At 36.1% G+C, this 10,978-nt stretch overlaps 2 protein-coding genes and 1 pseudogene across 2 annotated transcripts; 2 read left to right on the top strand and 1 right to left on the bottom strand.

The window, feature by feature from the left end:
- The first annotated feature begins 3,308 nt into the window (after positions 1 to 3,308).
- Positions 3,309 to 6,170, top strand: LOC143586151 (ketol-acid reductoisomerase, chloroplastic-like). The gene is made up of 8 exons (XM_077067755.1): positions 3,309 to 3,551; positions 3,996 to 4,088; positions 4,244 to 4,309; positions 4,401 to 4,541; positions 4,621 to 4,848; positions 4,933 to 5,050; positions 5,129 to 5,436; positions 5,528 to 6,170. Exons 1-8 carry the CDS (start codon positions 3,309 to 3,311, stop codon positions 6,050 to 6,052), a joined length of 1,722 nt encoding a protein of 573 aa, XP_076923870.1. The 3' UTR covers positions 6,053 to 6,170.
- A 643-nt stretch (positions 6,171 to 6,813) lies between these two features.
- Positions 6,814 to 8,671, bottom strand: LOC143586158 (14-3-3-like protein D). The gene is made up of 7 exons (XM_077067759.1): positions 8,595 to 8,671; positions 8,000 to 8,309; positions 7,849 to 7,936; positions 7,642 to 7,751; positions 7,419 to 7,567; positions 7,251 to 7,309; positions 6,814 to 7,121 (listed from the first exon to the last, which is right to left on the bottom strand). Exons 1-7 carry the CDS (start codon positions 8,662 to 8,664, stop codon positions 7,119 to 7,121), a joined length of 789 nt encoding a protein of 262 aa, XP_076923874.1. The 5' UTR covers positions 8,665 to 8,671; the 3' UTR covers positions 6,814 to 7,118.
- A 1,296-nt stretch (positions 8,672 to 9,967) lies between these two features.
- LOC143586154 (taxoid 14-beta-hydroxylase-like) lies at positions 9,968 to 10,763 on the top strand (annotated as a pseudogene).
- The last annotated feature ends 215 nt before the right edge of the window (positions 10,764 to 10,978 follow it).

The raw sequence follows: 10,978 nt of genomic DNA, 5'->3' as shown, positions 1-10,978 counted from the left end.
CATCACAGAGACCATAACTGCAATTAAGTCAATTTAAAATAAATAGAAAAAAAATACAAAATGTAATATCTTATTACAAAGAATACAAATATATTAATAAAATTTTAAAAAATTATATATATACGGATGCAATATTATATATATATTCTATGTGGGTAATTAAAAAAATAAATCTTATACGATTTTAATTATGTATGAATAAAATTTAAGAGATTAAGTGAGAGAGAGAGAGAGAGAGAGAGAGAGAGAGAAAATATAAGAGAAATAGAAAATGATAAAATTGATGGTTGATGTGACAGGAAAAGAAATAAAAGAACAATTAGCATTTTTTTTATTTTTTTTATTTTTTAAACGTGTTATGATACAGTTTACTTTCTTTCACATATTCTGTTATGAAGTTTTTAAAATTGATATGGGTTTTAAAATGAAATCAACTATTTATTGGGTCAATATCAATAACCCTAAGGTGTAGTTAACTTCGATTTTATTATGACTTTGTTTTATAAAGAAATTAAATAAGTAATAGATAAATGATAAGTGAAAAAATACGAGCAAGATATGACCACATTAACAAATACTTTATGGTGGTCAATTTGAATGCTAACACATCCATGCATCTTGCATTCACCTTTCGATCTTTATATAGAAGGTCGGTCTTTACTAAACATCTCTAAATATGAGAGATAACCGGTATGTCTCATTAATAAGCTTGTGTTCACCTCTTTCCTCATGAGATTGATGACGATCAGGGTTGGCTCTCATTTTAGAGGCCTAAAACGAAAAAAAATCAAAGGCCTTTTTTAAAAAAATAAATTGGTTCATACTTTCAGTATCCATTTTCATGAGATGTAACAAAAATTGGAAAAACAAAGTTACAAATTGCGAGATTCAATCCCCCCCCCCCCCTCACACCCAAAGAGCAAGAACATAGTCTTATCACTACACTATACTAGCGTTGTGTTTCGGTTTCTAACTTTCAAAGTAAACATGATATACACTAAATACTTATTTACATATTTCCAAAAAATGAGGTGTTATTCAAGTGAGGGCTTAAAGCCCTAACTTGTTTATAATAGCCTTTAAGCCGCCCTTGATACGTATACATATATCTCCACTCTAGTACAATATACATCACCACAACGTCCTTATTATCACAAAATGAAAGGGATGATCATTACCTTCTCGATTTAAAGAAAATCACCTTGATACACGTTGTAACAAGAAAATAAATGATATTTGCTTTGTTGTTTTTTTCTTGTTTTGCTTCTTTGAGTATTAGATTTCAACGTATGAATTAATCATTCGACTGAATGATTCAACTTTAACTTGTAAAAACTATTGAATTCTTTTAACTTGTTTTTTAAATTATTGACCATTAGGTTTGATAATTAATTAAAAATTTTATAAGAATTTAATAATTAACCAACATACCACAACTATCACATAATTAATCGGATTTGGCCCGTGAATACTTTTACAGGTCCACACGACCACACTTTACATTAATGCATTATTAATCCGATCCCTACACTTTTGAATATTAAAGTCATACATGTAACACATGTTTATACTTTATTAACAATAATAATTACTAAAGTATCTTTGTTCCACTGTTTTAGAACTAGTTTTCTGATTTTGCGTCTACAAGACCGTTTTCAATAACCATGTGCCCTAACCTTTCACTATTAACCAAAATAACGTTTTATTTTTATATTTATACATATATTCATTTTATACTTATGGTAGGACACAAAACTTTAAAATAGTTTCAGGTTTTTGAACGATATTTACTTTTAAGAAAGCTTTTATATCTAAGAGATTATTTGAGAACCTGTCCTTGCTATAAGGACTTGAGAATTTCATTTAAACATTTTTTTTTAAATTCTACTTCTTTTAAAAGCTATACAACTATGTACTTGTCAACAAATCATTCTCATACTTTCCTAAGAATCATAAATAATCACATGAACTAGATAACTATAATAACTATGTGTGTTGGTTTAATAGAAAAATGAAAATGAGACAACCTCATAGGCACGATGTTCTTACTAACTTTTCATAAAAAAACGCAAAATAGTTTAACAATCAACTATTTGTTATTTTTTTAATATAAAAATGTGAGAGGATGAAATTAGTTTGTTGGAAAAACAGCGGCTCAATCCAAGCCCCTCCGCACATTATCTAGTTAGCACTCAAGAAGGCTTCTTCCATTTAGGCGTGTGAAATGACTATAAAATAGTTTACGAACGAAATGCGAATGAGGTGGTAAGAACCCAACCCACTATAACAAGTCTAATTCACTCTCTATCAACCTTTTGATCTATAGGTTCACACTCTTCATTTTTCATGTCTAAAGTTCCACTACAACACAATAAAAATTGAATTTGAATTACGAGGACGAGTTTATAAACTGATTAATTAAATATTCAAGCCAAAGAGCTTTAGCTTAACTGACATTAGAGTGGAAGTTAAGATCCAGGCTTGAGACTGTAAGCTCTCAAGTTTGAATATGATCTCAACCGGGTTTTATTGTAGTGGGCTTTTAGGTGGTGAGTTTTTCCAGAAACAAGATATTGTGGACTCGGGCTACCCAACGCTGTCTGCTGTCATGAGTGTATGCGGTCATGTTTTGCTATTAGGTTAATCCGGGGTAGCCAGACACCTTATTCGTTGGACGTGAATAAATATTTAAGGGGAATTCTAAGAACACCCCTATTTTTGCTAAAGCACCCACTAATACGTATCGTATAGGGCTATACAGAGCGTATTGGGTCCCCGTATACCTCCCATATAGTCCTAAACGAGGCGTATAAGGGAGTGTCTGGGTGTCCCTAGCAGTAGGGATGAGCTCGGGATGGTATCGGTACCGACCGGTACCGATCCTGAAAATCCCGATCCCGAAATTCGAAAATAGTTGTTACCGGTACCGGTTTGATACCGGTACGGTACTGGTACTTCGTGAAAATTCGAGAAATACCGATACGGTACCGTACCAAACCATACCAGTACCGATACCGAAAACTCAAAACTTGGTACCGATTCGATACCGACAATACGGGTATCAATCGGTACCCGTACCAAAAATGCTGTAAGGCTACCTAGGTAGCAGGACCCATATTTAAAGACCATTTAAGATACAGAATTAGTTGGTGGACGTGATGAATTGAAAAGCGGAAACCAATCATCATCCAACGGCTGTCATTCCACTGAACCTTCATTGGCTCACTGCATCGTGTAGACTGCACATATGGTTCACATTAAGTAGGGTTGCAGATACATACCTATTCCTATTTAATTTCACCTACACAATGGCAACGGCAACAACCTCCTTCTCAACCTTGGCCCCGGCCACCTCATCACCGGCGTCAATTCCCAGAACACTAGGGTTTAACGTCGGTTCTCTGTCCTTCAAATCGCTTAAAGCTCGCGCTGGATCTGTTATTGGAGCTCGTATGGTATCAGCGCCCGTAATAAGCAAACCGCCTACGCTTCTTGATTTCGAGACCTCTGTTTTTAAAAAGGAGAAGATTAACCTAGCTGGACATGATGAGGTATCACGACCTCTTTTTTTTAAGCTCCAGCCCGCTGATGACTCAGTTTTTCATGCCTGCTCGGCTAGTTTATTATTTATTAATCAATTTATATACGTTTTTTTTAATTATTTGTATATATTTTTAGAAAAACTTTAAATGAGCCCAGGCTTGAGCTTGGCTGTGTGGTGCGGTATGAATTTAATATACACAAGTCCAAACGAGATCAAATTTTAAAAATACACAATGGTTAAGGCTCGACGAGCTCGCCCCATACAACGCTTGAGCTCGGGCTTGATAACCAAACCAGCTTTATCTGAGAATCCGGCTCAGCTTGTGCTTGCAAAAGCTCCACTTGTTTTGAGCTTTTTATCAATTAAATCTTGAGTTGCTGGCGAGCGGCTCGACTTTTTTGCACCCCTGTGTTCGGTCGGTATCTAATTTTGATAATTAATGTTTGTGTAGTATATTGTGAAAGGAGGAAGAGATTTGTTCCATTTGTTACCTGATGCCTTTAAAGGCATCAAGCAGATTGGCGTTATTGGATGGGGTTCTCAGGTCTGTTGTAATTTCATTGCTCTGTAATTTAATTGATGATTGAAAACTTGTTATACAATTTAATTGTACCAAATTGAATTTAATTCCCAGTTCATGCACATGAACTAGGAATACTATATAATATTAATAAATTCCATTTGGGATTTATTTCACAGGGTCCTGCTCAAGCTCAAAATCTTAGGGATTCTCTTGCGGAAGCAAAATCTGATATTGTAGTAAAGGTAAAATCAAGTGGTTTTTTTTTCCTCTACGGTCAATTGAAATTGAAGATTGTAAATGTTGATTATTCTTGTGATTCATTTTATAAAACAGATAGGCTTACGAAAGGGCTCGAGTTCTTTTAACGAGGCGCGTGCAGCGGGGTTTTCAGAAGAAACTGGAACCCTTGGAGATATTTATGAGACAATCTCGAGCAGTGACTTGGTTCTTCTCTTGATTTCTGATTCAGCTCAGGTTAGTTAGTCAGGCGGGATGATTTTGATCATTTGTATGGTCTACAAACATAGCTGATGTTTTTGTTTTGTTGTTGCAGGCTGATAATTATGAGAAAATATTTTCACACATGAAACCAAACAGCATACTTGGACTTTCACATGGGTTTCTTCTTGGTCACCTGCAATCAGCCGGGCTTGATTTCCCGAAGAACATAAGTGTGGTTGCTGTGTGTCCCAAAGGAATGGGCCCGTCTGTCAGGAGGTTGTATGTTCAAGGAAAAGAGATTAATGGGGCTGGAATCAATGCAAGTTTTGCAGTCCATCAGGTTGGTTATCTTCTTTGTTCCTTACATATGTTGTCACGCATAGTTTTAAATGTTTAATCATTAGTTTATAATATATGTGCTCAGGATGTTGATGGAAGAGCCACTGATGTTGCACTTGCATGGTCAGTTGCTCTCGGTTCACCCTTCACATTTGCCACTACACTTGAGCAGGAGTACAAGAGTGATATATTTGGAGAGCGAGGTGAGTCTTTTACTTAACTTAATTAAGCATAGTGTTGATATTCAGTATGATAATTTATTATTTTTTGGTAAATTTTAGGTATTTTACTTGGTGCGGTGCATGGTGTTGTGGAGTCATTGTTTAGAAGGTATACAGAAGATGGTATGAGTGAAGATTTGGCTTACAAAAATACCGTCGAGTGCATAACCGGTATAATATCAAAGATAATATCCACTCAAGGCATGAAAGCCGTATATGAGTCATTAACAGAAGAAGGCAAAAAAGAGTTCTTGACAGCATACAGTGCCTCTTACTATCTTTGTATGGACATTCTGTATGAGTGCTATGAGGATGTGGCCACTGGCAGTGAGATCAGAAGTGTTGTGTTGGCGGGTCGTCGATTTTATGTAAAATTTTAAACTTTTTGTTTAAATTCATTAACATAGTTTTGATCATTCTATAAATTTATGAAAGTAATGCTTTGATCTTTATTTCCAGGAAAAAGAGGGGTTGCCAGCATTCCCAATGGGCAAGATTGATCAGACCCGAATGTGGAAAGTAGGTGAACGGGTTCGGGCTGTCCGACCCGCGGGCAATTTAGGCCCGCTGTATCCTTTCACAGCTGGTGTCTATGTGGCACTAATGATGGCCCAGATTGAGGTGTTGAGGAAGAAAGGACATTCTTATTCTGAGATTATTAATGAGAGTTTGATTGAGTCGGTGGATTCGTTGAACCCGTTCATGCATGCACGAGGTGTGTCGTTTATGGTGGATAACTGTTCGACAACTGCAAGGTTGGGATCAAGGAAGTGGGCTCCACGTTTTGATTATATTCTTACACAACAGGCGTTGGTTGCTGTGGACAACGGAGCCCCAATTAACCAGGATTTGATTAGCAACTTTTTTGAAGATCCGGTGCATGACGCTGTGAAAGTTTGTGCAGAGTTGAGACCGACGGTTGATATCTCGGTGCCTGCTGATGCTGATTTTGTCAGACCTGAGTTGCGTCAAGGGAGCAACTGAGTATGACTCTACGGTTATTCTCCAGTCTACCATTGATCTATGCACATTTTTTCTGTATGATGTGCCTGTTATAAATGTTGTGTTTTGACTTTGTTGAATCTGGCAATAAAAGTTTTTGTTTGGCCCTGTGTTTGTTTACACATTGGCGTTTAGATTTGACTAGGATGAGAACAATGATCATACGCCTTTACACTTGCGCGCACATTGGCTTCAATTCACAACCAAGGTTTTCACCATATCCTTTGGAGTAATTGATGTGGTTCTTTGCCGACGCAACTTTATCATAAGCCATGCCTGTTAACTGTTACACATTGGCGTTTAGATTTGACTAGGATGAGAACAATGATCATACGCCTTTACACTTGCGCGCACATTGGCTTCAATTCACAACCAAGGTTTTCACCTTATCCTTTGGAGTAATTGATGTGGTTCTTTGCCGACGCAACTTTATCATAAGCCATGCCTGTTAACTGCTACATCTAAAGCCATGCCTAGTTAACCGCTACATCAGAAAAACACTTGTTCTTCAAAACACCCAAAACCCACTTAACATTCTCTCCATATGTAACCTACATCTACATTACTACATATATGCATGATGCCAGAAAATAAACTTGCATCTCACAAGAATATATGGTCCTATCTTACAAGAGACTGATTAATTATTTAGAAAAAAAATATTTAATAGATAGAATAATTATTTATTTTCAAGATCCTTTTTAAGAAATTGGAGTTCCAGCCATTCTCTACCCCATATTAAGAACCTTTATCTAGTTATCTAACGCCACTAAACCGCGCAAGGTCAAATTTTGGCAACTTTAATTCAAGCATTTCAATCACTCATGATAATAATCCAGATAACCAGAAAAATGAAAAGAAAAACAAAGACATCAAACATAAAAGACCGAGTTGGAAATGGGCAGTCATTGAAAAGATAAAACCACCAGATGCCCAAACCAATCCTCTAAAATCTACCCATACACAATCATAACATCACAATTCACAACACTAGGAAACACAATCCATCATCACCATTCACCTCTACTCTCGAAACGCATCACTCCCATCACTGAAATTTTATCAAGAAATAAAGATTATATTTCAGACCCATCACAATAATAATATTAACAATGAGCAATTCAAAAGATATAAACTAAACGGATATAAATACGATAAATCACGAGAACTAACCACCCACCTCTCCATTCTCAATTTCACCGCCAGTTTTTGTAGCTCCATCATGTTTGTGTGCATCTTCTGTAACACAAAAAGCATCGAGTCAAAACTACGTACATACAAAAATGTTTTCTAGGAAACATTAATTACTATAAGCCACAAGAACTGAAAATCACAATCAAATACTAACCCCCTTCCTCTGGAATGTCAGAGGTCCACAAGGTGAGATTGTCCCTTAGAAGTTGCATAATTAAGGTACTGTCTTTGTACGACTCCTCATTCAAAGTATCAAGCTCTGAAATTGCTTCATCAAAAGCCTGTTTGGCTAAATGGCAGGCCCTAATAAAGATAAATCAAATATTTAAAAACCATGTTTAGGCAAATTTCAACTTGACTTTATATAAAGATCAAACCTTTCAGCTGAATTCAAAATTTCATAATAAAACACTGAGAAATTTAAAGCGAGTCCCAGTCGAATTGGGTGCGTAGGAGGCAATTCAGCTTCCGCCGTAACTGTAGCTGCCTGAAAACATTAACAAAATAATATATACATAAGTATAACTAACTCTCATCTTATTCAGCTAACTCAAGTAATATAACATTATAAGTTTATAACATACCTCGTACGCTTTCATCGAAAGATCAGCAACCTCTTTCTTGTCATTACCAGACTTAAATTCTGCCATATATCTATAATAATCCCCTTTCCTGCAAAACGAAAGTACACCAATTATGTCCTGCAACCGTTAGTTAAATAACCGTTGAACTCACATCTTGTAGTAGAAGACATTTGCTTCACCAGAACCACCACAGGAAGGAATGAGATGCTCATCAATCACATTCATGATATCGCTGCAAATGGTATCGAGCTCCGATTCGACCTTCTGTCTGTACTCCTTGATCCGCTTTGCATTCTGATCATTCCCTCTTGATTCTTCTTTCTGCTCGATTGACGACAGAATCCTCCATGACGCTCTCCTAGCACCGATCACGTTTTTGTACCCGACGGAGAGCAAATTTCTCTCTTCCACAGTCAATTCCACACCTATCTTTGCAACCTTCTTCATTGCCTCCACCATTTCTGTCATTAGCAAATAAGCAAGCAACTAATCAGATTAGCCGGTTGCAAAGAAACAACAACTAGTAATTTACAAAACAAAACAAGCAGCATAATTAGTTAAATCAAGATCTTGGTATCAAATTTAAAAATAAAATTGAAATTGAAATAATAAAACCAATCTGATCTAGTGAATCAGGATCCAGAAGTTAATTAATAAGTAGAAAGTAATAAAGTAAATAGTAAATTGTATCAACTAAGGGTAAGAATGAATGAAGGATATGCGAGTAGTAGGGTGAAATGGAATACCGTCGTAACGCTCGGCTTGCTCGGCGAGCTTAGCGGCGTAGACGAAGATCTCGCGATCGGAAGTAGCCATTGAAATGGATCTAGGGTTGAAAGTTGAAACAAACAACAGGAGACGTCGTGGTGGCAATGTCTTTATACTACTAGTCAATCAATTTTCTTATTGAGACCTTTTTTCTTCTTTTATTCGTTGAAAAACGGAACCGAGCGTTATGACGATGAGTCGACACGAAATCGATTAGTATCGGCTGCGTTCGTCACGATATAGACACCATTGGTAAAATTTGAATATTAAAACCCAAAAAATTAATTCGTCAAATTAACATATAAAAACATTAACGTATAAGAAAACAAAATATTAAAGACAATATTTATTTAGTTGGCAAACCCGGACGGTGGTAAAAACCCAAGAGTTGTCGATCCCAACTCCCGATCATTGAGGCGATAACTTGACATGAATTCAGTCGGTTTTGATTACGTACATTACAATACCATAACAAAAAAACGAAAAATATAAAAATTGAGCTGAACCCATGGCCATTTTTTTGGGTGGGGGGGTGTCGGTAAACTTGTGCATTGGTAAAACCCGAGTGTTGTTGGTCATGGGCTTTAAATATGGCCTCAAGTCTACGCGAACTCAGTCAGTTTCTTTCAGAAGTTGTTCTCTATATATATAACTAGGTTAGAGCCCGTGTTCCACACGGATTAACAATATAATAAAAATAAAAAATTATTATATGTAATAACTAAATTCAATTGTTTCATATAATAATTTTTATTTATTACTTTTTTACTAAGTTTTTGATATATTATGTACTATAATTTTTAATTAAAAATCAAATCTTGATGTTTGATTTATTTCAAATAAAACATTCATATTGATATTGTTATATTAAATATTGTGTGTATAAAAATGATATTTATAGCAAAATGTTGTCACAGATTTAAAAACTAAATTTGCAAAGACTAAGGTTTTGTTGTAAAAGAAAATAAATAAAAATATATTATATTTTAAATAACGAGAGAAACGATTAACAATCTTAAATGGTTGTGTTAAAGAGATATGAGAAGACAATGTCATATTGTGAAATATGAAAATGTTAATCATTAAATATAATTTTGGTTTTATACTTGAAGAGAAATCACATTTATATATGCTAAGTCAAGAAATCAAACACAATTACCATTTTAGTGGAGTTGGTAAGCACATTTGGTTTGAAACATAAGGTATTAAGTTCGAAACCGTTAGTTAAATGTCATGTGAACAATTTGTGTTGCTTTAATAGTATATACTCTACTCTCTCAGTCATCCAAGCACACCACAAATCATTACAACAAACAACAAACTCTATAATAAACCCTAAATCCATCTATCAATGGCTGCTTATATCACCTTCTCTTACCTCTTTCCATTACTTTTTTTCATCATATTTGTTTACAGAAACTGCAAAAGCGAACGAATAAGGTGCGGCTACCCTCGGGCGAAATGGGACTCCCTTGGATCGGAGAAACAGTCGAGTTCTACAAAGCGCAACGTTCGAACCAACTATTTGAAAACTTCTTCCAATCAAGAATGAAGAAGTACGGCAACGTCTTCAAAACGAAGTTGATGGGATCACCCATAGTGGTCGTAAACGGGGCTGCAACGAATAAGTTCTTCATGTCGAACGAGTTCAAACTGGTGATAAGTTCATGGCCAACTTCGTCAGCAGAGTTAATGGGAAGGAACTCTATTATGGAGAAACAAGGAGACTCCCACCGCTGCCTTCGCGGCATCGTCACTTCCACTCTTAACATTTCCGGACTCGCTGCGATGGTACCAAGAATGTGCGGTTCGATCGAGAACCACATGAACAAAAATTGGCAAGGCTGCGAAGAAATCAGTCTGTACCGGTCCACTAAAATGCTGACATTCACCATTGTTGTTGAATGCTGGAAGGTGTTATGTCTCCTCCTGTGAACTTTCCCGGGACTAAGTTCTCTCAGGCGAAGAAGGCGAGAGCGAATATAGAGAAGGTGTTGGTTGGTGAGATCCGAAGGAAGAGAGAGGCCATGGAAATCAGTGGGAGAGAAGAAGACGACATGCTGTTTTCTAAACTGGTGGCTGCTTTGATTATTCACATTGATAAATACATCGGTCTCAAACTCCAGCCTACTATAACTTTACCGTGACATACGGATAAATGATTTGACTTAGACTTGGAATCTTCCAAGACTGTTTTTTTATGTTTCCTACCTAGCCGGTATATATTTTCAAATTAAAGGAAAAAGAGATTTTTAAAATTCTGCATTTCTGAGGCATTTGTTCTTAGGAGACGAGATTCTTGTGTTTCCTTATGCGTCCAGATTGTATAATTCTTCATCTTCTTCATATATATATATATATA

The sequence above is a fragment of the Bidens hawaiensis genome, unplaced genomic scaffold, assembly GCF_021521415.1.
Source record: "Bidens hawaiensis isolate Kalapana, Puna unplaced genomic scaffold, B.hawaiensis_p1.1 tig00034372_1, whole genome shotgun sequence".
Classification (NCBI taxonomy): domain Eukaryota; kingdom Viridiplantae; phylum Streptophyta; class Magnoliopsida; order Asterales; family Asteraceae; genus Bidens; species Bidens hawaiensis.
The sequence above is the reverse complement of the archived record's forward strand: the minus strand, read 5'-3'. Positions and strand labels throughout refer to the sequence as shown.

What these genes read in the sequence shown, in the direction of transcription:
- LOC143586151 (XM_077067755.1), top strand. Translation starts at nt 3,309, where the DNA reads ATGGCAACGGCAACAACCTCCTTCTCAACCTTGGCCCCGGCCACCTCA. An exon ending in CAAGTTTTGCAGTCCATCAG is followed by an intron (nt 4,849 to 4,932) that starts GTTGGTTATCTT and finishes ATATGTGCTCAG; the next exon opens with GATGTTGATGGAAGAGCCAC. An exon ending in TGGCGGGTCGTCGATTTTAT is followed by an intron (nt 5,437 to 5,527) that starts GTAAAATTTTAA and finishes CTTTATTTCCAG; the next exon opens with GAAAAAGAGGGGTTGCCAGC.
- LOC143586158 (XM_077067759.1), bottom strand. Translation starts at nt 8,664, where the DNA reads ATGGCTACTTCCGATCGCGAGATCTTCGTCTACGCCGCTAAGCTCGCC. An exon ending in AATGTCTTCTACTACAAGAT is followed by an intron (nt 7,937 to 7,999) that starts GTGAGTTCAACG and finishes TTCGTTTTGCAG; the next exon opens with GAAAGGGGATTATTATAGAT. An exon ending in TTTCGATGAAAGCGTACGAG is followed by an intron (nt 7,752 to 7,848) that starts GTATGTTATAAA and finishes TAATGTTTTCAG; the next exon opens with GCAGCTACAGTTACGGCGGA.